This window comes from Ananas comosus, linkage group 21 (genome assembly GCF_001540865.1).
Source record: "Ananas comosus cultivar F153 linkage group 21, ASM154086v1, whole genome shotgun sequence".
In the NCBI taxonomy this organism is placed as follows: domain Eukaryota; kingdom Viridiplantae; phylum Streptophyta; class Magnoliopsida; order Poales; family Bromeliaceae; genus Ananas; species Ananas comosus.
Window position 1 is genome coordinate 10,393,279 of NC_033641.1, and position 26,308 is coordinate 10,419,586.

Here is a 26,308-nt window from a genome sequence, read left to right on the forward strand (position 1 = left end):
GACCGATTAGGCTGTGGTCAACTGCGTGGGCCCAGATCGTGGTGGACCCGGTGCACAGATTTGACCCGTATCGCACCGACTTACGCAATGCAAATAAGGTGGGGCCAACATGTCTACGATACGCTCCAACCGAAACAACGCGGGAGTGAAAACTTTCTATTTTTGATTAAAAAAGAGAAAACTTTAAAAAAATTCTGTAGTTTCGCACTTTTTCATTTAGTATCCTGTGGTTTAAAGTGTACCAAGTTAGTACTCTTTGATTTTATTTTTGTATCAAGTTAGTACTCTGTGGTTATACTTTTCTCTTAATGAAATATTAAACCACATAGTACTAAAGTGAGAAAGTGTGAAACCACGGGATACTAACTTGATACACTTTAAACCATAGTATACTAAAGTGAGAAAATGCGAAACCACAGGGTACTTACTTGATACATTTTTAACCACAGGATACTAAATAAGAAAGAGGGAAACCACAAGAGAGTATTTGAAGTTTTTCCTTAAAAAACCTAGACACATCAAAAATAGAACTATCGAATTAGTGGGTTGGGTTTAAACACCATAAAAATGTAACCGGCCCAATAAGCCCAATAGGATGTTGTACACGATGTGGCCCAACGAAACGCCCCGGGCTTAGTGGTATGCCCAATCCATCTCTTTCATAAGTCAACTTTTGGGTACTCTCCTTTTTAACCAAAAATAAAAATAGAAACTTTCCACTTTTTTCTTCATTTTATTTATTTTTTTATTACACCGAGTAACCTAAGTAATTCCAGTAATGGGCTTTTTTTTTTTTTTTTTTTTCTTTTTTTAAGGATGGAGCATTGGAGCCACTGGTCACTTGCCAATGCCCAAGTCTACAAGGCACCAAACAATTGGGAACTCTCTCTCTTGACTTTTTCTTCTTCTTTTGTTTTCCTTCGGTTCGGAATTTCAATTAATCGGATTTGTATATGTAGATAATTTTGATTCATGTCAAGTGTTTATAGATTTCGTAACTCTCTATACCAATATATAAATTACTAAACTATTTTGTTGAAAAGTGATCGTTTGCGTCCATTGAAACTTTCAAAGCATACGATAGAAATCCCAAAGCGACACAAAAAAAAAACTCCACCAACCACTCTCTATACTCTCTTTTATGAGCTTCTCTTTCATTTTAATTTTTTATATAACTAGGGGGTCAAATTTGACTCAGGAAGCAGAGAACGGAGCCAGTGAGGGCCTCTGATCGTGTTAATAGATTTTGACAGATGTTGACGTCAGTTTTTTAAGGGCTTCTAGAGAGTCAAAACTGGTGGCTATAAAAACATAACAAATCTTAAGGATTGTGCTTGCATCATCATATAATGTACTTCCTTGTGTGAAAGGAAAAGGATCCCTTGATGAAAAATTCTAAAAGGCAACACGTGTGTCTCGGTGACGTGGCGTAACAAATCAATCAAATACCTCCTTTCAAAAATGTATGTCCCATCATGATCATAAAAAAAATATTTTTATTATATTTTTGTTTGAAAAAAAAAAAAATGATTGACTTGTTATTGATGATGTGGTGCAAGTACGACGGTGTAGAATCCCTCCCCTCTGATGCGGCAACATCAAAATTCCTGTACAGAATAGCGTGTCAGCAGAAACGCCACATCATCCCGATGGATTTTCCGAGAATTTAGATGATTCCAAATTCTGAAAAAGTTTTGAGTTTCTTGTAATTGGTAGTAGTTACCGACGGAGAGTTGCATTGACCATTTGTTACGCTCTTGCGTCAGTTCAAGAGAGAAGCCAAAAAATTAAGGAGACAAAAGAAAGAACCTGCTACAAGTTCTTACTGATTCAATTTATCAGAATTCAAAGAAATGGAATACTCTTCACGTTTTAAAGAGGTGAAAGCAACATACGTTTCAATTTAGTCTATATTCAGAGTTTTAAGAGTAAAAGAAATGTACCCAATACATCATTATGCTGCAGCTCCGTTGTGATATCTGCGTTGTTACTTTCGTACACCAAGCTTTAAGAGATACGTCTCGGGGCGAAAAATCTTCTTATCGAGACATCAGCATGTAGGACTTTGCGCGAATCGGCTGCATGGATAATAGAAGAGTAATATGTCTCGGGGCGATAGAAGAAGGATCATGAGATCTCATAAATGGTTGGATTAGCTTCTGTTTTACCGACTGGGTAGTTGAGGACTCTTATACTTGTTTGGCTTCATTGTGCCGTTGATCTTTCTGAAGCCACCAATTTACCAAAAAAGAGTCGATAATGATCTGTGTGACAATTTTTATGTTAACCACAGGTTCAAATGAGAAAAAGAAAAGAAGCGGAAAAGAGAGATGATTAAGAACTCCGGAGGGGGAATTGGGTCATGCCAAGTTTCATCACCTGGTTAATGTGAGAAGCAACACATGGGAGAATTAACAGTCCAGATTCACCGAGTGCTCCTCCAAGCTGCTCCACAACAGCGACCATCACAGGCAGTGTTTTCTACACGAAATTAAAAATAAAAAAAAAAAGGCCAATTACTTTAAGCGGGAAGAAGCATTCTCTTTTTTATGTTCATTTAATGAGTTTTCAAATGTTTTCAGATTCTTGAAAATAAACAGGAATGTATAGAAGTCAGGTGCATACGAACATACATACAACAGAGACTCTTACAGTAGATTGAAACCAAATAACAAAGAAATTTACCGACCTTATTGTAGTAAAAGTTGATAAAGAAAGTGGGACAAAAGGGGGAGTGGCTATTTTTGACCTATTTACTAGGATTACATAACAAGAGCCTTCTAGATACACAGATCTTCAAGCAAAAGTTAAAACAAATCTTCATCATTCTAAGAAAAACAAAAAAATATTTGTCAAAAGTGCCATTCACCCAACAACTCTGCGGACACCTAAAGTGGTGATAGTCTGTCAGACATTAATTATACGATGGCAAAATTCTACAACTTAAAATAGTTTCTATCATAGAATTCGCAAGGATAATACTGTATGATGCCAACTAAATAGCCAAGTCAACATACTATTTGTTTTCTATGCATATACAATAATGGTAATGTTGATAGTTAGGATACACAGAAAAATGATAATTACTGACCTGACTAGCAACTACTATGACAGCACGAGCATTTTCTTTCTTTGCATAGACTGATTCTCTACCTCCGGAGACTAGTGATAGTATCTGCACTGCTATGGCATTCAGAGCCAACAGAACGAGATGTAGAATTCTGTAGCAAGAAAACAGGTACTTGACAGTTAATACAGTATCATCGCATTATTGGAATAAATAAAGCAAGCTATAAAAATCTTCCAATCTCGCAGCAGTGTAAATTCATGGCGGTTGAAGAAGAGGCAGAAAATTTGGGTAGCAACTACATACATTCCCATAGCAATAGCAACAGCAAAAGCTTGTGGCTTAACTGTTAAGAAAAGTGATCTTGATCTGCTTACTTGTATCCATGGAACCTGTAGTACAGCAAATAAAATATTCTGAATAAGTAAGAAAATTAGGGTTGAGAAGAAGAATACTTGAGCAATGCATGCTGCTATGCTGATACATGCCCAGATATCAAGTACGATTTATCAAGTACTACAAGTATGCGAGAAGCAATGCCTTCTATCGTAATTCAAAACAGGGATCTGCAGACATCAAATTACTAATTACTGTTCACTATAGGACCAGTTTGATATTTGGCATTACACCTCTACCCTTAGCATAAGCTTGGAAGCTAAGGACGCTTACCTGGAAACTTGAATTAATCATCATTTAAGTAAAGAATTATATTATTGGTAATTTTATGTTACTTGTCTTTTAGCTGCGAGGACATTCTGTTCAATAAGTTCCACCAAAATGCTTGTTATCTTCGATAGTCATATAACTCCATTTCGGGGATCCAGTGTTCCCTGCCTACTACTTGTCCTTAACTGTTCTACACTGTTGAATTCCTTCAAATAGAAGCTGAATATTAATAGAAGTATAATACATGAATCCTGACCGTCTAAGAAAGACCTAGATGATTGATCCAAACCAAAAGGCCGAAACTTAAGTCTGCAGAAGGAAACATTTGCATAATAGATAAAGCATATGTCATTGCACACCAACTTGTGAATGCACTTCAACATAATACTTCAAACAGTAAATGGAAAAAATTAGTAAACCTCGTCCAAATGAGGTCATGTATGATACTAGAGAAAAGCAGAATCAATTCATACTAGGCTAAGCAGTATGGCGCTTATCATCGAAAAAGCACGCCGGTTTTGATCAGCGAACTCTGCTACACCTGCCAACGCAACCATTAAAGCAAAATAAATAGGCATAACTCAAATAGAGTTAGTTGTTTTAGAAGCTGGTGCTAAAGTGAATGAGAAGCATAAGAGCAAATGCAATCCATATACGAACACAATTAGCTCCGTATACTTTCAAGTTAACAAAGACATATGAATCTAGAGGCAAAAGATGGTAACCTTCCATTCCTGTTGCAAATTATAATCGTTGAAGTCAAAATTGCACATTATCCACCGAGCTTAGTTTCCTTTTTTTTCTAATATAGAAAATCTTTGATATCTGATGTATGTCCCATTCCAATCCTCGATGCACAGGAGCCAAAGAGACCAACTATAAATAGCATTTACTCTTTTAACAGAAACAATCGCTACACCAACACGTATTACTAACCTCTAAAATATAAAAGAGATATTAGATTCACAATACTGTATACAATCTAATTAGCTCAGATACAAATATGAATTCTTAAGCCGTCATGCTTGTACAAGCACCCATTGAAATAAACCCTAATAAAAACCTACAGGTATATACACCGCATGTATGCATTCTTTTTATGGAAAAACGGGACAAAGCACTTGAAAGTTTACATGAATTCCTGAATAAACACATTAGTCAAGACTATAAATCATTGTCTATAAACATTGAGAATTAAATAATACTTTCAATTCTGTTATTCATGCCTACATGTTTTGTTGAAATATCATGGATGTATCCATCTATGGATGAACATACCTGTATACATATATATATCCCACATATACAGGAAAATCTTTGCTTTTGCTTTGGTCATAGTTAAATGCCCTAAGCCACAAGGGATAACTATATATATGCTTATAAGAATTGATCACCTTAAGGGAGGGGCTTGTTACAAAAGGTTAAAATGATTTGTGTATCAGTAGATACTATACTATAGGAAATTGCAATCAACTATGTTGGATACCAAAACCTTTGCTTATGTTAGAACGGTTAACAGATTCATTTACTCCTTTTACTACTTGATCTACACAGATGCTAGCAAAGTCTTGAAGATCTGAAAAAATGCCATTATATACTTGAAAAGAAAATGACTAGCCGTAATTATGTTTCTAGCACAATGTTTGTACAGAGTGCTAGTGAGTGCATCAACAAGCCTAACATGATATATGCCCCAAATTTACTTAACATATTTTTGATAACTGTAATAAATCCAAATCAATTCAAGACAAACTGAAGAGGACTGACCTTTTAAGGTTTCTCGAACAACCTGTAAAAAAAAGCATATGTAAGTTCTTCCAGCTAAGTAGCATACAGGGAACTCAATAAATTTACTAAAACCAATCAAAATAAATATACGCTGAAATGACAAAGGTGTTAAAAAAAAGAAACAGGAGCTGAAGTATTCAACTGGTAACTGACTCTCCTTGTGATTTCCGAGTAGCTATTGTTTTCTCAGAATGCACTTTATTAATTGTTTGATGGTTCTTGATAAGGTAACGCAAAAGGTATATCCATCAGTCAAACATAATATAAAAGAAAAAATAAGAAGCCATTTCCAAGTTGAGCCTCTTGTCTGTCCGTCATACTGTTAACAAACCATGCATACCAGTTTCTGATTGATGTTGACAAGGTTGTTACAGGTTAAATAAAGGAATAACAAATCATGAGGTTTTATGATATGACTTCTGTACTATGCTATCAGGGCCAATCAAATGTTTTATCTTATTCCATGTAAGTCCTTACATACTTACATGAGACCCTTCTTTAGTACTTTCAAAGACGCTCAGTATACTCCAGACAATTAGGAACAAAAAATTCATGAATGAAACAAAATGGCATCAACGTGTCAATGTGTTTGCATAAGGAAAACAAATATACTTCCCTTCCCTAAGAACCTTTCAAATGACAGCTGATATATGATAGCTCCCATGCTACAAACCAGCCTTCGAGTTACGGTCAGGAACCCGAACAATCAGCGAAAAAAAATTTAGGGATGAGATAGTAACATCTCCATGATAACTATTTTTGACACTTACAAAAGACATCCTACCCCACTTCCTCTTACCTGGGTACATTCAATTAAAGGAAAATAGCTTTTCGTTTTTTTAATAAAAGCTCCAGCAGCAATATCTTCTTTGACCTTTTGATAAAACTACAAAATCCTAACACAAATTTGCCATTCACCTAATTACAATACATCATACAGCCAGTATTCTGACGGTTTCATAAGAGAAACTGGAAGGACAAAGTTGGGCACAATGTTATCACCGCAAACAAGTGAAATAAATATCATTTGTAAGTTTAGGAACAATTAACTTAAAGAAAGAAAATGCTTGAAAGTCCAAAAAGAAAGGCTAGTTCATCCTACACCTTTCCTAGAATGAGGGGGATCAGAAGAGTGTTGACGAGACTCTTAAATAGTGGCATTGTAGGCACGGACACCCCAGCTCCAGCACCAATGAACATTGAGAGGGAAAGCGGCACCTAAAACACAAAAGATAAGCACTAAGACTACCTTCAATATATGATCACTTAAACACTGATCAGAACTTTTGAGGTGAGTAAAAAGTTCAACAAATCTAACATAAGCATAGTCATTACTTATAAGACTAAAGTAATGTATTAGAATCCAAGCAGTCATTAGTGTGGGTTATCTAACCTATTCAGTATGTTAACTCTGACCTAATCACCATAGCATGTTAGCCTTCTATAACTAATGTGCAACGCTAATAGTTATTTGTCACCATTAGTAGACAATCTCCAGAAAGCAGAGTAAATATTTATAACATTTTACTCAACAGAGTCTTTGTCTTTTTTGTTCAATGCATTTTTATTCAACCGAGTCTTCATCAAGGACAGTGACAACAATGGTAATAGAAGCTCTTACTGTTGTACAGTAATTTTTAAAATTATTGCAAACACAGTTTTACTTTCTAGTTTCTACAAAGAGAAGTTCGACTTACAATCATAATCCCCAACAAGTTGGATATAACAGTCATTGCAAGAGCAAGAGCAGAATTACCCCGAGCAAGCTGCATTTTTTGGTGATAAATTTGCTCTTAGAGACACCGAGTAATAAGAAGCAGAAAACTGTAACAGATTGAAGGGAAAATATACGAGCTTACCATTGTTAAGGCGACTCCACTTGATAATGTTGTTGGCATACAGCAAAAGATAGCAACCCCTGTACCAAATCACTTCTCTATCAAGTCATCTAAGATGCAAAATACCAACTAGCAAGATTATCCTTGAGAGTGAACTTCGAAGAGTATACTTTATTTATTGACAGCATACCGGTGACGAATTCATGAGGTACCAACTGAATTTGCAAGATTATCCTTGAAAAAAAAGGAGTCAACAGTAGAATTGAACCCTACAAGGACAAATAGAATTATAAACAGCAGGAGTCAACCATAGAGTTGAAACAAGATCTTCTTTGCATATTCCTAGTTACTATGAAAATGATCAGGCTAATGAGCATTACAATGCGGTAAGGTTCAACTAATGCTCAACAAACTACTTGAGATCAACATGTAAGTACGAGTGTGTGTTGGAAATGGCAGAACAAATAAGGAAATGCCTATCAAGAAGAGCAAGTAAACAGCAAAATCAGCAGCCATCACAAGACATAAATTAACTGTTAAATTATATGAAACATCCATTAGTCTTTAAAAGCTTAAGTTTCTAGAGAACGGTGTTTTTAATAATTATATTCAACACTCCTCACGTCTAGACTTGAAATATTTAATAAGTCCAAGACGTGGACTTGAACAAAATGAGAGGAATTTAATAATGCTAGTAGCTTGGCGGGACTTGAACTTAGAACTTGCTATTCCGATACCATATTAAACTATATGAAACAACTGTTAGTCTCTAAAAGCTTAAACTGCTAGAGAACGATGTTTCTAATAATTATATTCAACATTAACAAAAGACAGTACTTTTAGATAGAAAGACATAAGTTACTTTGTCAGTAGAATACAAACTTGAGATCATACAAGCCCAAAGAGTCCTGCAGGCCAGGCTTCGATAGCTGCACCAAGTTCTGCAGTTCGCAACATGAGCCCTAAATTTTGAAGATAATAATCAGCACATGATTTCGAGGACAAGATTTTAACAGGTGAAGAGGAGGGGAAAGAAATATTTGAATCATGTCACGGATTTCCGCACCTGATAGAAAGAAAATCCCAATGGTGCTGAATTTTGACAGAGAGTATTTGTGAGCAAGACAACCGAGTGTTGGGTTTGCTAGTCCAAAAATTATTCCGCCCACAAGAGCTTGACAAGAAAACGGAAAGGTAAACTTGTCAGAGTTCAGAAATGCATGGTTCTGAAGAAAATCATTACTCATTACTAAACAAGCAAACAATGATCTCCCCCCCGCCNCTTTACTTTGAAGCCATGAGGGGTTATATATACATAAGCTCCTAATCACATCGACAAATATATTTCTTAGCAAAAGCTGTTACAACTACAAAATTAGGAATAACAACTTGATCTATAGTAGGTTTTCTTTTTCTTTTAAATGGAGATATATATATATATATATATATATATATATATATATGCATAAACTGGTCAAGGTAACATTAAATTTGGTCAGTAAAGAAACCTATGCTTGTTCATACAGGAAATGTAGTATACCACATTGGGTAAGCTAATATTAAGTTTTGTCCTTGTTTAAGTTTCAGAATAATTAGACATAAATTGAAGAAAATTGGAACACCCATTCATGGTTTACATTTCTATTTATAACAAAGCATTGAATTCTACTTCAATCAGAATACAATTTGTATCCTAGGAAAAATGAAAATTGTGCCTTTGCACAAGAGGAATAACTCAGAAAGCCCATTGCTAAGCAAATAATATTCAAGCACAACAAAGAAAAAATAAAATGTGACTGTCGATTGGAATAAAATAATATTTTGCAATGAGAAAAAGAAACTGGAGCCCATATGTCGATTAAGGGAAGAAAAACATAAAAAATTTTAAGTTGTAAAGTAATAAGAACAAAGACAGCAAAGGATGAAACTGGACTACCAGAAAAAATTGATTGAATATAAGAGAACTGAGTTGGCTGACAATATCTACCTAGAGGAAGGAAATTGCTTGATACAAAACTCAATAATGATCTTCCCCACTCAAAGACCTTCAGAGTTTCTGAGGCCTCAGGCTGATTATTTCCACTATCATATACCTGAAAAATTGGAGTAATACGTTATAGAAAGCATTGGACGTGCACATAGTATAAAACACATAAAAGAGTAATAACTACTCTGATGAAATGTGTAACATACAAAAGCACATCTTGCAGACGACCACAAGTATGCAATCAAATATGGCAAAGAACATGCGAAATGGTTGTATTAAAAAAGTAATACCCAACTACCTAGTGATATTTAAGTTCAAATCGCCCGAAATCCTGCAACCGATATGGATAGTTTTGTGAAATAAATAACACTCGATGAAACTTCCTGTATGATCCCAACAACACATACTAAAAGCGAGTCTAAACCCTAAATATATCCACATATTCTATGGAGATGCAATGCCTACGCAGCAACATTGTGAAAATCACCAAACCTGAAATAACTCCTGATTAAGATAAAAAATGCAACAGGAAAAGAGAAAAAAAAAAAAAAAAAAAGAATACTGAGATCTCTGATTCCCAATGAAGAGTTGCACACTAGCATCGAGCTTCACCACAATGACGCAATAGAATTATGAAGATAAAACCCTTAAGCCTTCAAATTTCGGGGTAAATTGTATCGCTAAGACAACGGATCTCAACAACAAGCAAAATAAGACGAAGCTGGTGAATCGAAACGATCATAAACAGGTGGAATTAACGTGTAAAGGAAGCACCTACCCGATCGGATCCTCCTGCGGCCATTAAAGGCCGCAGAAGCGGGAGGTGTTCTCCGCGGAGCGGTGAAGGAGCAAGGGGGACGACGAACTTGGTGGAGAATCCGAAGCGGCTTCCCAGAAGAGGAGGTGGAGTTCGCCGGAGAACGCCATGGGAGGTGGCGTAGGAAGGTTTTGAGCTTAGGGCGTGGAGGGCTACGGCGACCATGGCGGAGCAGGGCAGAGGAGCAGGGGAAGTTGGGGGAGGAGGCACAATGAGCACCATCGATCGATTTGGGCAACGTACCTTACTATGTAAATGGGCCGGTCCATGGGCCCAATTTCTCAGTGTGAGAGCCGGTTTACTAGGCCGGAGTATGGACCCAACTATATTGGGCCGGGCCGTTCACTCTCTCTCTCTCTCTCTCTTCTCCGCCGCGGCGTTTCGCCGATTCCTCGGTGCGGAAGATCTCGTCCGCCGAATCCCGGGCGCCTCACACGCGGACGGCTAGGATCAGCTCAAGGCCCCGCCGAAGGGCGCCGCGATTGTCCCCATCTGTAATCTGAAAAGGTTAGAAGGAATGTGCAGAGACCCCCTCAACTATATTCCGTTTTGAAATCGGTACCAGTTTTGTTTTTCTTTTGTCCGACATTTCAATCAAGCTATTGTTAACTAACAAAAGCTGTTAATTTTAATCATCAAAACAATTAATAGATCTGCCAATTTAAACAAAAATCTCTAAAATAAACAAACTTTGTAAATTGGAAGGGGAAAATAATTAAAACTTAAGGACCTAGTTCAAAATTGCCTATAGTTTAAGGCGTTCTCAGTATTTTTTTTTTTTTAACCATATATAAAAATAACCGCATTGTTTGGAGCCAACACCTGTGCTGCTCCTCAAACGAGGCAATTTTTCATTCATCATATCCCGATGCACATCGTGTCACATGAAGAGCAAAGGTGAATACACTTGTGTGCAAATGGCGAGGACACACAACACAGTGTCTTTGTAGGATTTAATTATTTGTAAAATATAATATATTAGTAGCAGGGTAGGGTACTGGATAAACTCTGATGTTCTTATTCTGTTGTTTGGGTAACATCTGGAAGTGCTTCTGTAGCTGAGCTCAGTGTGGAAGTGCTTTTGCTGTGAAAAAAGTTGGTTGGGAGAAGAAGCGATCACCATGAAGGTGTGTTTGCTTTTGTTTTAGCCCCATCTTAATTTACTCCAAATAGTTTGTTGGTATTGTTCCTGCTTTGTTATTGCAAGGATTTAAGCATTTAGGTACTTCTAAAAAGATGATTTTGTTGTTACAAACTTGGCAAAGCAGCTACTGGTGATGGTTTAAGATTGGGTAGTAGAGTTATGATGATTATGAAACATATACTTCTTTTTTTTGTGTCTGTTTCTATGTATTCTTAGTTCTTGCTCTTTTTAGCAAATATTTACATGTATGTGTGCAATGTTCATGTAATTGTAGGTTCATGAGACAAGGTCACATGCCCATGCTTCTGCAGAGGAAGAAGGGAAGATGGGAACGCGGAGGCAAAAGGCGGAGAGTAGAGGGCAAGACGAGTCCTCGAAGAAGAAGCCCAAAGTAACCGACGGCGAGAACGGCGGCACCAACGCGAAATCGGCAGCCGCGATCGCGCTGGAGTTTGATGAGTTCTGCAAGGCTACAAGAGAGCACCTCTCGATCGAGGAGATGCGCCGCATTCTCGAGGCCAATGCCCAAGATCCTTCCGGGTCGGACGATGCCGTGGTCCCAAGATGGTATTTCTTCGCAATTTAGCTTGAACAAATATCGGAATTCGATTGAATACTACTCAAATTGTCTTATTTAAAGGGTTGGTTGCAAATTTAGTTCAATCTAGTCCTCAAAACCTCAATTGTGTAGTAGTTCGCAAAGTTTGACTTGATTTCAATTTTATCCTAAAAGCTTTAATTTTAACAATTTACTGCTTAAATTACAATACAATTACCGACCGCACCTAACTAAACTAAGGGCTTTGTGGTTGATACCTGAGGTCCCGAGCTCGAAGATTAGTTACTTCATGAGTTTATTTCTAAAAAATAAACGAAGCAGATAACTTGCTATCAGGGACTAGTAGAATGCTATAAATAAAGGATTAAGACCGAATTGAAATCAAGGAGTACGTCGCAGATGGCCAGGAATTAAATCATTCGGCTTAGTGTTGATTACTGTTATACTTGTTACAATTGGAAGTATGAGGACCGCATTGAAAACGCGTGTTGATACTGTTTATATCCTTGTAGCCAGGATATGGTGCTTATAATTGGCATTTAAAGTTTATATTTGTTATGGTTCTTGATAGCCAAGATATGATGTTCTATGGGCCTCTAGAGAGTTGCGCAATGTGCGGAGGCCAGCTTGAGTATACTGGGAAAAACTACAGATGCCAAGGAAGATACAGTGAGTGGACTACTTGCCCATATACAACAATAAACCCTCCTCGGAAGAGCGATCGCATCAAGGTCCCCGAGGATATCAACAATGAAACAGCTCGCGAGGTGTGTTTTGTACTATATAAAGGTATGTGTATTGTATGTGTATGAAGAGTTGGCTTATGAGCTTGGCATTGTTTTGAAAAATATGAAGTGGGTTGCGAATCAAGAATCGAGAGCTTATCCACAGCGGGATTTGCCTTTGGTGGACAAGCCATTCTCGGGCATGATGATCTCTTTATCCGGGAGGCTTTCGCGAACACATGTAATAACTTGAGACAATTTTCTCGTCAATGTTGGAACCGGCTTTCTATGTTTGATTTACTGTCAATTTTGTTTCCTTTAGCAAGCATGGAGGGAGGAAATCGAAAAGCACGGAGGAAAAGTTTCTAATAGTGTCATAGGTAGGGGGCAAGATGCCATATTATTTGTTTGTTTCTTAAATACGGCATTTATGATAATCCACAAGGTAATATGTAGATGTGGCCTATCATTTCAGGTGTTACTTGTCTTGTTGTTTCCCCTGCTGAACGTGAGAGAGGCGGTTCGACAAAAGTTGCAGATGCTATGTATGACCTCTTCTTTGTTACCCTTTTTTTTTGGGTGGAAATTTTTGAAATTGTTATTATATCGCGATTGCTGTTGAATCACTGATGATAAAAAGAAACCATACAATGAATTTACATCCACATTTGGATCCTCTCATGTCCCATTCAAATGCCCGGCAACAGTGTGTTGAGAGCTGCATGTGGATTGAGACAACTTTATACTGTTCCAATTTCGTACTTGTTGTTTATTGGTCTTGTTATATGATATGTTAATTAGGGAAAGGAACATTCCCGTTGTAAGCGAGGCTTGGCTTATTGATAGTATCCAAAAACAAGAGGCTCAACCGTTCGACGCATACGATGTTGTCTCCGATCTTGCCCCGGAGGGCAGAGGAATTCCACAGGACAAGCAAGACCCGAGCGAGGAGGCTCTCGAGTCTCTCACAGCAGAGGTTTTGTTCTAGCTCAGCTATTAATACACTTCTCTAAATTTGTTTCCGTGATTATTTATTCACAAGTGAATTGTGCAGAATAAACTTTACGGCAAAAGAGCAGTTTACAAGGACTCCATGCTGGATAAGGACGGCGGGCAAATCTTTGAAAAGGACGGGATTATCTACAATTGTGCATTCTCTCTTTGTGATCAAGCGAGCGGAGTAAACGAGTATGTCATTGTTAAAATTTGATTTTTGAACTGCCCATTTTGGCCTATATATGGGATTGTACTTATATTTGTTTACTTCCCATGCCGCAGATATTGCGTGATGCAGCTGATCATGGTGCCTGAGAACCACCTGCATTTATATTACAAGAAGGGCCGAGTTGGGGATGATCCGAGAGCGGAGGAGAGAGTTGAGGATTTTGAGGATCGCGTGGGTGATGCGATTAAGGAGTTTGTTCGACTTTTCGAAGAGCTTACTGGGAACGAATTTGAACCATGGGAACGAGAGAAGAAGTTTGAGAAGAAACCTATCAAATTTTACCCCATGGACATGGTGAATGATATTCACTATGCCCTTATTGTTTTTATTAGTTCACCACAAAATTCTAGTTAATATTCGTCGAACTTTGACGACCTATCATTAATCATTCAATTATGAGTAGGATGATGGAGTTGATGTGCGATACGGCGGCCTAGCTCCGCGCCAGTTGGGAGCGGCATCTGTTCATTGCAAGCTCGAACCTTTGGTCGCAAATTTTATGAAGATTTTATGTAGCCAAGAGATTTACAGGCATGTAATATGAAACATAATTGCTACCTTATGTAGTCCTTATGACAGCTTAAGGTAGTTTGTTTTTTTTTTTTCCCTTTTTTTTTTATTTTTACTTTTGGGTGTAGGTATGCTTTGATGGAAATGGGTTATGATGCACCGGACCTTCCCGTCGGGATGTTAACTGATCTCCATCTGAAGAGATGTTAGTAATTCATAACTAGCCCATTAAAAGATGAACTGTATTTGCCTCATCTATTTGCTAAAGGCTTTCTACTGGATCAGGTGAAGAAGTGCTTCTGAAGTTCAGAGATGATCTGAAATCGGCTCCTGAAAACAGTTCAGAGCGCAACATCAAGAGGTTGGACGATAGCAATCGGTGGTTCACTTTAATGCACTCTACCCAGCCATTCACCATCAAAAACTACCAAGAACTCGCTGATCATGTATACAATCATCCATTAATCTCTTTAATAGAATTTTCTCATGGGTATACTTCATTAAAACAAAATTATTTCTACTGTCATTGTAGGTGGCCGCAGGTTTGGAAACAATTAGGGACATAAATGTTGCATCGCGGCTTATTGGAGACATGACCAGTAGTACTATCAATGATCCACTTTCTGATCGGTACGAGAAGTTGAGTTGCATGATTACTCCTGTGGATAAGGACTCTGATGACTATAAGATGATCGTGAATTACCTCGAGAAAACCTATGAGCCCGTCGCAGTTGCTGATGTGGTATAGTTTACGATTTTTGCATGCACATTTTCATTTGAGGGCGAATAATAGTTTCACTTCAGGTAACAGAGTCATGAATATTATCCCCTATTCTTTCATGCAGAGTTACAGTGCATCAGTGGAGAACATATATGCTATAGAATCAAGTGCTTGTCCTTATGATGAGATAAAGAAACTTCCAAATAAAGTTCTCCTGTGGTGTGGTAGGCATTAATTCACCTCTTTTAATGAATGATTCTCTTTTTTATTTTTTATTTTTTATTTTTGGTTATCTCTGTTTCCAGTAACTAAGTAGGACCTCTTTGTACATTATTTGATAGGTACAAGGAGTTCAAACTTGCTAAGGCACCTGCACGAAGGGTTCCAACCTGTAATATGCGCAATTCCTGTGCCTGGTTACATGGTAAAAAGCCCCCTTCTCTTCTTCTTTTTTTTTTTTTTTGCCTTCGACAAAATTTAATTGTAAACCATAGTTTCTAAAAATGTTTCATTCTTTTTTCTTTCTTTTCTAGTTTGGGAAAGCTATAGTTTGCTCGGATGCAGCGGCCGAGGCGGCGCGGTATGGGTTCACGGCGATCGATAGGCCAGAAGGCTTCTTGGTCCTGGCGGTTGTTTCTCTGGGAGAACAAGTCACTGAGATATCTGGCATACCTGAGGTATCATAACCAGCACAGCCCCAGGAATCTTAAATGCTGTTTATTAGATTGTTACGGTTTTCTCTTGTGGTCCTCAACAGGATACAAAATCCTTAGAGGAGAAAAAGATCGGTGTCAAGGCGTTGGGGAAGAAAAAGCCTGATGAATCAGAGCATTTCACTTGGAAGGATGATGTGAAGGTGCCCTGCGGGCGATTGGTTCCATCGGAGAACAAGGATAGCCCACTCGAGTACAACGAGTATGCGGTCTATGACCCGAAACAGGTAAACGCTACTTCTCTTTGTGTTATAGATGATAGACCTTTTTGACAACTATAGGGCGTCACCGACATAACAAAGTCTCACGTAATCGGAAGTGTTGATTTTGATACGCCTTGATTTACAGATAGATGATGTCAGAAAGTTATAAAATTTAGTTTTTCATAATCTTCGTCGGGTATTGTTGATAATAATTTGATTGTACAACTACATGGATCATCGATTTGTGACGTCTCATAATCGAAATTGAAAGTGAATCCATATTACAAATAAGAGACATCTTAGCTGGTTCTGCAGTTTGTGGTGGTGGTTTAAGTGATTAAAATGAAAGCTAGGAAGAGGTTGTGGCATTTATGTAGTGTTTCAATATTTATGTAGTGTTTCATTTCTTAATACTAATGTTTCTTTTTTTCGAATATCATTTTTCTCTACAGGCTAGTATCAGGTTTCTGGTGGAAGTGAAGTATGAAGAGCAGAATATGGAGATGGACACAGCTGAACCAGATGAAGTAAGGATGACCTAATTTTGAGTTTTTTTTTTTTTTTCGCTGCATGGATAGTAGTGCTGTGTTTTTTTGAGGCCCTTTTAAGGGGGACTAAAATGTGGTTTGGGGTTGTTGTTTCCCAAAAAACATTACCTTTTTCGGGTATGTGAAGTATCTGTTTATGTTATGTATATATGTTCACAGCTAACAGTAAAACACCTGATGTTTAGTTTTGGAGTTCAAATTTTGGATTTTTCCTCTGGTGCCTTTAGACTCTTAATTGGTTCTGCCTCTTACTTGGAGCTGTTTTGTTTTAAGAGCTGCTTTAAAGCTCAATTGGTATTGTTACAGGCATTGAGGACTATCTTATTGCTCAAATAATTGCCTTGAAAGTAGCTGAAATCGATTAGCGAGATGTAGTAGTACATAAACATAGACAAGTTAATTCATATAGTGCCTTTTGTTTGCTTTTCTATTTCTCATCTCTCCGAGTCCTGAGTAAACAAGAAAGGAGTGTTACAATGACATCATAGTTAGTAGTAACTAATGCCCTAGATCGATGAACTATTGCCCTAAGTTGAACCAAACCTAGCCTAGCTTAGATATTAAACCTCATATAGATAGATGATCCCATCTGCACCTACACTTCAGTAAGCTACCACAACAGAGGACCCAGAAGATGATCACTCCAGCTGAATTGCTGCTCATTAGAGCTCACCATGAGTGCAATTGGAGCTCTTGTTAAGTTGCAGTGGTGCCGACGAGGTCGCATCGAGGTCGGGGATCGCAGCGCGGTTGTTCGACGAAGCAGCGGCTGCGGTGGTGTTCGACTTCGACTTCGTGAGCTTCTGCTTGAGCTGGGAGAGGAGAGCTTGGTTTTCTTGGCTCAACAGCTGGGCCTTCTTCCTCAGCCTCTCATTCTCCTTCATTATGTAGTAGTTCTCCAAATACAGCTTTGTGTTAAGCCCCTCCATTCTTGTGTATTTACTATGTTGACCTCGCTTAATTTGGGCAAAGTAATAATACTAAAGTATGTATTACCCCAACTGCAACCAATAGAATTTAAGAGTAAGAATAAGATGAAAGAATATAATGTGTATGTGTATAATGTTGGAATAATCAATCCCAATGTTGTCTCTGAACAAGTGCATCTTTTCTCCAGAAAAAAAGAAAGTACAGGACACTCATGCAACCTGATTAGAGACATGCAATGAACAAAAAAAAAAAAACAAGATCCACAAATGAACCTTCTAAAGCAAAAGAAAACTCCATAGTAGCTAGGCATATATAGTGCCAATTATTCACTATCAAATTATCCCAATTATCCTAAATACGGGGAGAAATAAAATTAAGGATGTATAACACTACAATGAATTAGATACCATTTCTCTAATTACCAGGTATATATATATACTGAAGCAAATTAGTGAGGAAATTTCTAAGTAATTAACTAGACCCACCACCCTTCCCCACCATGGCATTAACAATACGAAAATGTGAAACGTGACAACATGGTTAAGGATTTTAGATAAAATTAAGCAAAACAAGTACCGAGTACATTTCCTTAACAATGTAAAGTGATCCATTAATTAAGAACACATGATAAATTAAAGTAAAGCAATCACCTCTTATATATGGATTAATGGCCTCAAAATTGAATTAGAAAAATATGAGAGGAGCGAGTGAATGAGAGGGGGAGGAGTAGTGTGGTGGGACAAGCTTTTGGTTTGGTAGTATTTATAGGGCCAAAGTTGAGGGTGTGGAGTACATTGTGGAAAACACATGCCTCTCTCTATATCTCTATATCTCTAGCACACATAGCACATGCATGGGTGCATGGAAACAAGGGGAAATAATTTCTTGTCACACGGTGTATCTGTATCTATCACATACACCGCACATATTTTAAAGATAAAAATAAAATGAACACGTCACCTTAGTACTAAATAAAAGATTTTAAACATACTAACTAAATATATAAAATCCATAATTTTTTAATATATATAACTAATTAAACTCTAAATTTAAGACCTCTTACAAAAAATAAAATATATATATAAAAGTGTGACGCGCGATGCACCAGGTGCATGCAATAAATTACGTTGAGCTAATGATGAGGGGGGCATTTTCGTAATTTTACGAGGGGGCCAATCAAAATGATAATGGAGGGCTTCGGTCGGCCCAAGATTCGCAATGATGGCCTTCTTCGGCCGCTTCCATCATCATTCCTCATCAATGCTCTTTTGTTTTTTTTACTTTTTTTTTTCCCTTTTCTTTTTTACCCCTAATTTATATTACACATTAGTAATTATTTCCTCGGCTCCCATTTTTAGTAGATCATCATAATGTAGTTTTTTGTTATTATTATTATTTTACTACATAGTGTTTTTTAACATGTGGTGATTTTAAAAACTTTTGCTCTGATACCATATGAAGCAACCGTTGTACTCTAAAATGGTGTTTATATAATTTTATATTTAACAGGACTCAAAATGGTAATCAAATTCAAACCCAAATAGTAATCAAATGATAATTTAGAGATTTATTGTTTATAAGATGAAGAGATTTTGTCTTTATTTAAGAAGTGTTTCAATAATCAGATATCTAGCAAAGACCAAAAAGAAAAGAAAGAGGAGAGAGAGAGAGAGAGACAGAGAGAGAGGGAGAAATTATAAAGGGTGAGAGCCGGTTGTGATCTTGCCCTTTGCTTTTTGTCATCGTCAGTATTTTCCCCCTTATACTCCAATAATCCCATGCCATGCTCTTTTTAAAACCTTATTGCATTACCACTTTATTGGTTACTGCGCATGGTAATATAAAACCCGACGTTAAAGCAACATTATTATTATTATTATAAAAATTTGCTTAGGTTGGAATCGTTGGATCGCATAACATAGGGGGAGGAGCTAAACCAAGGTACATTTGATCTAGTGTATATGAGAGAATTGTAAATGTAATGTAAACTAACACTTTATTGCTAATGTAGATAAAGTGCAAAAGGGAGAGGGATGGGCCAAAGCCAACAAATCTTGGACAAACTACTCGGGCATTGCGTCTAAGATGATGGTGTTCTCTATGTCACCCACTAGTGTAAATACAAATGAACATATATATTTTTGGAGAGGATTCAAATTCTTAGGTTTGATTGCAAGAAAATCATAGTAGTTTTAGCACCTCCACACATGGCAGAAGATCATTATCTGAGCCGAGTGCGAGCAAAGAACGCATATCAACTGCTCTAGATAGAAATGATAATAACAATGCAATGTTATTGTGTGAACCTTTCTCTTCTAACTTCCAACATTAAGAAAGAAAGGGTATTTTGGCACTCTAGTCATCAGAAGAGACTGAGCTTTTTCCATTTGGTTTTTGCTTCCAATGCAAGGGCATAGATTTGGCAATGTAACAAGGACGGGAATAAGCTATTTTGAGATGAGAATGAGGGGAGGTGACCCTTTCTAAATATGGCATTGTTGCTTAATACAGAAAAAACAAGCAAGATTCCCAAATTGTCCTTCTGATAGCCTAGAATCTGCATAAACAACTTAAAAGAGGATAGGGTGTTATTTTTTGGAAAAGATACTCATTAGTAGAAAGGCTTTGGAAGAGGAACATAATCTTTATGGTCTCTCAGAGATAGGATTGCATTGCCAGAATCTTGCAGGGGCATTGAGCTCCACAGGGTTTATAAATGCTTTCACATGGTGCACAGTTAGTTGCACATTGGAAGGTTAACTAGATCTTTAGACGATTTGAAAATAACTTATAACTCAACCATATTATCATCCGCCATCCATTATATCTTATACTTGAAATTGAACTAGCCAAAGTTTAAATAAAGGTTGGATTTGAATGAGAAGAGCAAAAGAGATTGAAATATGAGACGAAGCATAAGTTCGACACACGATGAACCATCTGAGTTGCAGCCACCATGATGGTCACCTGGGTGTTTAATGGAGATGGAGAGAGATAATGTGGAAGAAGGGCAAGTGAAATCATGGGAAAGGTAGAGAACACATTGGTGGGAGGTGGATAAAGGTTAGCAAGATCATGAAAAGCTTCTGAAGAACAGTAGTAGCCACAACACTTACAAAACAGAGTCAAAATGAATCAAGCCTACTTAAGACCAGGTAGAAATAGATTTTGTTGAAAGGAAACCTTACTTCTGTCAACTAAAAAGAAGCCTCAATAACCAAGTAATTAATATGATTTTCAATTCAATTGATTAAAATAACTCGCAACAAACCGATAAAAAAGTTCCACAAGTGTCGATGATAAGAAGTTTAGCAACCGATTTTGAAAGGGCCTACTGTTGAGGGGTTCTGCGGTCTCTGTCCAAATTTGAAGCTTTTGTTTTGGAGGGAAAAAAAAATGAAAAAAGATATAAAAGAAACTAAGCAATAGAGTCATGAAAAATCTCGATAAGATCATAGAAGTTAATGGATAGACCAAACTCTCTCTAGCTATCAACAATTCTTATAAGCCACTTTTAACAGCAAACAGTTGAGGGAAAAATAATTGTTTCAGGAAAGATTACAATCTGGATGGATGATGTCTCGAAACATTGGAACGATCTTCTAAAAGTAGAAATGCAAATGGTTTTTGAAGTATCATTATTACGAACAGTCTGGATTTCGTTTCACCAAAAAGGGGGGCAAAAAAAAAAAAGCTTTGGTGCTTCATCTGGCTTGAGGGTGGCCAGCAATATAGTCGATGAGCTGAGCAGTTGTCGAAAATTTCTCTGCCTCACTGTTTGGAATCTCAACTGCGAATTCCTCTTCGACCGCTGCTATGACTTCCACATTATCGAGCATGTCCAAGTTCAGATCAGTCTTAAAGCTCGCAGTTGAGCTCACCTGATGATAACCACAAGTTGAACAGTTTAAATATCTGTTTCATTCTACTAACTAGTGCAATATAGATCTGATCCTTGGTGTTTATGAGAGCTTCTAGGCTCTAGCAACATACTTTTTACATGTATTGCACATTTTCATCTCACAGATCTAACTTCCTACACTTGCTCAGCAATACAACAGCTTGCAACTCGTACTATCATACATATGAAGAAATTGTACATAATGGATGATAATGTAATTAGAGCAGGATAACTGGCTTTAGCTACAAGTTACTTCAAGGAGACAAGGACTTATTCCTAGTAGCCAAATCGAGCACTCTGAAGCCCATGAACTCTTTGATATCCAAAAAAGAAAAAAGACGGGATAATTCTATGAGGTAAGCCCGGTTCCATTTAGCTCCATGTGGTTTGGACTAAAACACTATAGCATTCTTTGTCGCTGCAGTCAACTGTTAGATGCCTTTCAATTTAAGAAAATTTTGAGCATGCGATAACTTGTTAGAAACATTGTAAATAAGATTTATCTACTAAATTTTATTAATTCCACCTATTTACTATATTTTAGTGAGCACATTTCTTTCGCACATCCAGTATACGAGCATATGAATGGTTAAAGTCCTAACAGGCAAGAAAACAGTAACATGAGGGCACGAAAGTGTTACAGTCCGAGCCAGGGGTGGTAGAATGCATAACATACCACAAGGGGGTATTTAAAGTTCTTCCTAAAATTTGGAAAAGCTGAAGTATGAAATATATCAATCGCGAGCTGAAAATAGAAACAGAGAAGGAAAAGTTGTAGGATACAATGATCTAATCTCAAGTGAAAATTAAGCGAACCCTCGATCAACCTCAGAGCAAAACTATCACCTCCTTTGATGTTCTATTAACGCTGCTTATCAAAAATTCTTTTTCTACTCCACTTAATCTAGACCCTTGAGTTATTTAAGGTTGGAAAGCTCTCAAATATTAACTTATTAGCTAAACAACTCGAAGCAGAAGCACTTCTGTTTATGTTCCAGGAGTAATTACTCAAACACTCCCTACCGTATGATTCCCAATCAATTCCTACTACTCAATTCCAGGTTCACGCCTCATCTAATTCTTGTGTGAAGAGGACTTTATAGAAACTCGCTGCTTTTGAACACCAAACTTGCTACTACGATAACAAATTATAAGAACATGCTCCAATTCAACTAAGAGCATGTTTGACCCTTGCTTTGTACTTTTCCGCTTTTAGCAGTAGTCTCTAGAAGAGTGTTTGGTAAAGAGAAAACTCTGCAGCTTCTGCTGCAGCAAGAAGCGAAGATAAATATACTAATATGGTGCTTTTCCGAAGAGCAGGACTTGGAAATCAGCACACGCCAATCACTCCTAGGAGCGATCGTGCGAATGCTACAAGTCAAATTCGAGATTAAAAAAAAACAACAGCCCCCAACGATATCGCAATAAACGCCATTACGATCATCAAATCAGTGATTAGGGGAAACAATCAGAGGCAATTCCCCAAGATAGAGATTAGAGACGGGAATCGATGGTGGGAGAGATCAAACCTTGGCGGGATCGACGAAGGGGATGGATCTGAGGAGGCCGAGGACTCGATCGGTGGCCTCATGCTTGTCGAGGGCGGAGCTCGCGGCGGCGGCGGCGTGCTGAGCGAAAGCCCTAGAACCCGCGGCGTAGAGGAGGCCTCCTCTTCTACCTCCATGGGCGCAGATCGGAGAGGTAGAGGACAACGATCTCAGGAGATGGATCGCGTTCCGAGTCGCCTGCATCGTACCCTAACACCGCAACCTGAGAGAGAGAGAGAGAGAGAGAGAGAGAGAGGAGGAGGAAGAAGAGGATCGGGGTGGAGAGAGAGAGAGGGAGCGAGAGAGACTGAGAGAGAGAGAGAGAGAGAGAGAGAGAGAGAGAGAGGTGGGAGATGGAATCGTGGCCGTTGAAAAAGTGGCTTGATCGGTGATATCTCACCGTCCAGGATTTTGTGCGCGGATGTGTGGAGTTGGTCGAATCGTAGCCGTTGAAAGAAGAGGCTATTGCCCTTGAAGCAATCGACGGTGAGGATCGCATCTGATCAGCTCGAGTCGACTCTCTCGGAACTGATCGAGCGGAGTCACAGCTCGTACAGTCGCATCTCCAGCTTCTGTTATCTAGAATGTTTAATAGCATTGCATCACGTTGTTGCCATGCACTAATCAAATTTTTCTTTTTCCTTAGTTTAGGATAATAATCATTTTTTAGTTTTACGATTAAATATTCTAACTATGAAAGTGCACTCTCATCACATGGACTCAACATTCGTTTATTACAACACCCCTCAATAAACAATTTCCACAGGTGTTGGATATGTAGAGTTCTAGGAATGTACAGCTTTCAAAGGGTGAATATAAAGCATTCTTTTAGCAACAATGGAACTGCAGAGTCATGTAGCAAAAGAGCAAACTTGTCCTCAAGCAACAGGAGAGAATCAGGTAGAGATAACAGGTTATGAACTAAAAAAGAACCTTAACATCTATACATGTCAGAAACAATAGCTGGGGATAGGTTGAGAAACAAGAAACACTTTTCTTATTTCTACCCAGTAAAATGAAACGAGAAAGATGAAGATGTTGGAAATTTGGCAGATGTTCCACTATGTAGCCATGCTGGTAAAACAGAGTACCTTTTAGCTAATTAAGCTATAAAGGAAAAAACAAAACAAAACAAAACAAAAAGAAGATTACAATCAACAGGGCCTCAGGATTTCAATCCTGTCCTGGTTGAAATGATTAATTTTTCATTTTTAATCTCCAACACTATATCATCTAAAACTTCATACATAGTACATCAATTTGCACTATCAGCAAGGACACATAAGTAGGACCTTGCTTGAAAGAGATCCTACAACAACGTGCCTTCTCAGTTATAACACCTGTGTCTAGTGCAATTATCACTTTGCCTACTCTTCAAACTTACCCTCCAAACTAAGAAAAGAAGTTTGTCGAAGCCAAACTTCTTTTGCTGCTCAGGTCTTTCACTTCTCTTAAAACCATTCAAACAGGGAAAATCCATCAGAAATTATAAAACTGCAGCAGAACAGGATTTGATAATACATTTATAATGCGCGAATAAGTGGAATATATACAGAAGAAACAACAAAACTTGGAAGTCACATTACATCATAACACGATAAACATACAAATGTTGGACAAAGATGGTTATCGAGAAACTGGTAATATTTCCAAATCGGATAGAAGCCATCAGCTTCTTCGAATTCAAACCACATAAGAAATTTTGATGGTAACTGTTACTTTTGATTCTACGTTAATTAAGCGTGCAAAACGGGAGTCGACCAGCAGTTCATAAAGCAGAGATCAAAACACAAGAAAGACTCCATTGCTATATGGTAGTTGGTTGTTGCTACTTAGATACAAACTCAATGGTTACAAAGCAAGTAGATAACTTATTTTGATGCCTTGTTAGAGTAACTTATTAGTGGTTGGAGAATGTTCATCCTAATTGACAGAAACAAACAAAGGCATAGTTTCCTCACATTCTACTGAAAGAAAACAAAAAAGGAGGGGGCTTCACGCTGCAATCTTATAACAGTAAAAGTAAAATAATCTAAGCTCTATAAGAAACAATATGTAATAACAAAGAGCTCACACTGTAATAACAAAAGGAGCTTGGACTGAGTACGAAGAGTACTACACTTGTCACATCATCCAGCCTCCCCCTGCCTAATAATTAACGAGGGTACTTGCCATAAATTTGCCGTGATTAAAAGCAAGGACAAAATGCAGTAACATTTAAAGGTAGTAACTAGTAAACTTAGTCAAAATTACCTCTCATTTTTAACGAGGACACTACAATAAGAGACAAGAAACCACAGCATGTTGTACCATTCCAATCTTGTAGCAGAATATTGCCCCATATCCCAATTGAATCATTGATGCATCGTCTCAAAATCTTACAAAAATTTGTGCAATAATTACAGAACTACATTGCCAAAACATGCAGATTCCTACAGAATTTAAGTCCTCCCCACCCAACAAAAATGTCTGTTTTAACACTCTGTTCGTATCTCCTATCTTCCTGCAACTCGAAAACACATAAAGAAAACTAGGACAAAAGCGAAAGGGAAAAGTAATAATAAAACAAAAGGCTCTAATTTGAAGAGGAGGAGGAGGAGGAGGAGGAGGAGGCTAAGCCTAAGCCGTAAAAAACGATGGGAGGGATCATAGAGTTGGAATCGTTAAGGAAGGGTACGACCTGGGGGCGGTCGACGAGGTCTCTGTAGAAGTCGTACTCGGCTTCGTAGTCGTGGAGATCGAGCTCCGATTTCTGATTCGTGTGGTAGTGGTGCTTCACCCCCGCGGATTTTCCGAACCCAAAGGCGCTCACGCGATCGCACATGCCCAGGGCGAGCACGATCGCCTGGAGCCCCGAGGAGTAGTGGAACATCTTCGCGTCGTGGGACTCGCCCCATTGCAGGGGCGATCGCCGCGACGCCTCCGCGAAGCGCTTCAGGGAGTAGTACATGGCGATCCGCGAGCAGAGCGCGTCGAGGCGCGGGTCGGTGATGAGGAGCGGGGAGGGGTGGGAGGCGTTGCACACCACGTAGTCGAGGAAATGCTTGGGCTGGCAGATGTAGGCGACGATGGGGACGGCGTCGCCGTAGGGGTGGCAGGAGCACTTCTCGCGGCGGGCGCAGAGGTGCAGGATGTTGCTGTTCACGAACGCGAGCGAGGTCCGGGACCCGACGTCGCGGGCGAAGCCGTGGACGCGCGCGTTGTTGAGCCGGATCACGAGCTCGTGCCCGTCGATGAGGTCGCCGCGGCCCGATCCGAGGAGCACCCCGCTGTTCCCCACCACCGCGCACGACGCGTAGCGCCCGCCGCCGCGGCGGAGGCCGAGGGGCCGCCGCACGAGGCTCAGGAGGTCGGGGATCGGAGCGGGCGCGGCGCTGCGGAGGCCGAGGCCGAGGCGGAGGNGAGGCGCGCGACGATGG

The 26,308-nt window shown here is 38.6% G+C and overlaps 4 protein-coding genes across 10 annotated transcripts; 1 reads left to right on the forward strand and 3 right to left on the reverse strand.

Moving 5' to 3' along the window:
* LOC109726568 (probable sodium/metabolite cotransporter BASS4, chloroplastic) lies at positions 1,348-10,375 on the reverse strand. 7 transcript variants are annotated; one of them, XR_002220556.1, is made up of 16 exons: positions 10,125-10,375; positions 9,347-9,452; positions 8,426-8,533; positions 8,254-8,321; positions 7,550-7,628; positions 7,381-7,439; positions 7,219-7,287; positions 6,626-6,739; positions 5,501-5,522; positions 4,207-4,274; positions 3,374-3,459; positions 3,092-3,221; positions 2,380-2,481; positions 2,169-2,264; positions 1,944-2,078; positions 1,348-1,607 (listed from the first exon to the last, which is right to left on the reverse strand). XR_002220556.1 is itself a non-coding variant. In XM_020256226.1 (15 exons), the coding sequence occupies exons 1-14, from the start codon at positions 10,326-10,328 to the stop codon at positions 2,190-2,192; spliced, it is 1,173 nt and encodes a 390-aa protein (XP_020111815.1). In that variant the 5' UTR covers positions 10,329-10,375; the 3' UTR covers positions 1,365-2,078; positions 2,169-2,189. The 7 variants fall into 7 exon arrangements, 3 of the variants coding, with proteins under 3 accessions (XP_020111815.1, XP_020111814.1, XP_020111813.1); XR_002220558.1 differs by having other exon boundaries at positions 1,348-1,809; XR_002220557.1 differs by having other exon boundaries at positions 1,348-1,812.
* Positions 10,996-16,707, forward strand: LOC109726670 (poly [ADP-ribose] polymerase 3). The gene is made up of 19 exons (XM_020256423.1): positions 10,996-11,060; positions 11,211-11,290; positions 11,582-11,874; positions 12,438-12,633; positions 12,722-12,832; positions 12,914-12,971; positions 13,067-13,136; positions 13,393-13,567; positions 13,646-13,779; positions 13,870-14,110; positions 14,220-14,347; positions 14,455-14,531; positions 14,612-14,772; positions 14,859-15,068; positions 15,172-15,271; positions 15,389-15,471; positions 15,581-15,724; positions 15,805-15,987; positions 16,416-16,707. Exons 2-19 carry the CDS (start codon positions 11,285-11,287, stop codon positions 16,503-16,505), a joined length of 2,460 nt encoding a protein of 819 aa, XP_020112012.1. The 5' UTR covers positions 10,996-11,060; positions 11,211-11,284; the 3' UTR covers positions 16,506-16,707.
* LOC109726502 (sialyltransferase-like protein 1) lies at positions 20,883-26,290 on the reverse strand (the record flags this gene model as incomplete). Its single annotated transcript, XM_020256115.1, is given in 2 exon segments — positions 20,883-21,322; positions 22,872-26,290. A coding segment is annotated over 1 exon segment (826 nt), but the record flags the coding sequence as incomplete, so codon positions are not given.
* On the reverse strand, positions 21,146-23,093 carry LOC109726366 (acyl carrier protein 2, mitochondrial-like). Its single transcript, XM_020255903.1, has 3 exons — positions 22,872-23,093; positions 22,019-22,087; positions 21,146-21,322 (listed from the first exon to the last, which is right to left on the reverse strand). Exons 1-3 carry the CDS (start codon positions 23,091-23,093, stop codon positions 21,146-21,148), a joined length of 468 nt encoding a protein of 155 aa, XP_020111492.1.

Excerpts from the sequence above, each read along its gene's own strand:
- LOC109726670 (XM_020256423.1), top strand. Across the intron at positions 12,972-13,066 it reads AGTTTCTAATAGTGTCATAG|GTGTTACTTGTCTTGTTGTT; the intron begins GTAGGGGGCAAG and ends CTATCATTTCAG. Across the intron at positions 13,780-13,869 it reads CAAGCGAGCGGAGTAAACGA|ATATTGCGTGATGCAGCTGA; the intron begins GTATGTCATTGT and ends CCCATGCCGCAG.
- LOC109726568 (XM_020256225.1), bottom strand. The coding sequence starts at position 10,328 with ATGGTCGCCGTAGCCCTCCACGCCCTAAGCTCAAAACCTTCCTACGCC. Across the intron at positions 7,629-8,253 it reads CTGCAGGACTCTTTGGGCTT|GGTTCAATTCTACTGTTGAC; the intron begins GTATGATCTCAA and ends TTGTCCTTGTAG. Across the intron at positions 3,222-3,373 it reads GTTGCTATTGCTATGGGAAT|AATTCTACATCTCGTTCTGT; the intron begins GTATGTAGTTGC and ends TTCTTGCTACAG.
- LOC109726366 (XM_020255903.1), bottom strand. The coding sequence starts at position 23,093 with ATGCAGGCGACTCGGAACGCGATCCATCTCCTGAGATCGTTGTCCTCT. Across the intron at positions 22,088-22,871 it reads CCTTCGTCGATCCCGCCAAG|CTCGCGATTGATATATTTCA; the intron begins GTTTGATCTCTC and ends TTCTATTTTCAG. Across the intron at positions 21,323-22,018 it reads ACTTTAAATACCCCCTTGTG|GTGAGCTCAACTGCGAGCTT; the intron begins GTATGTTATGCA and ends GGTTATCATCAG.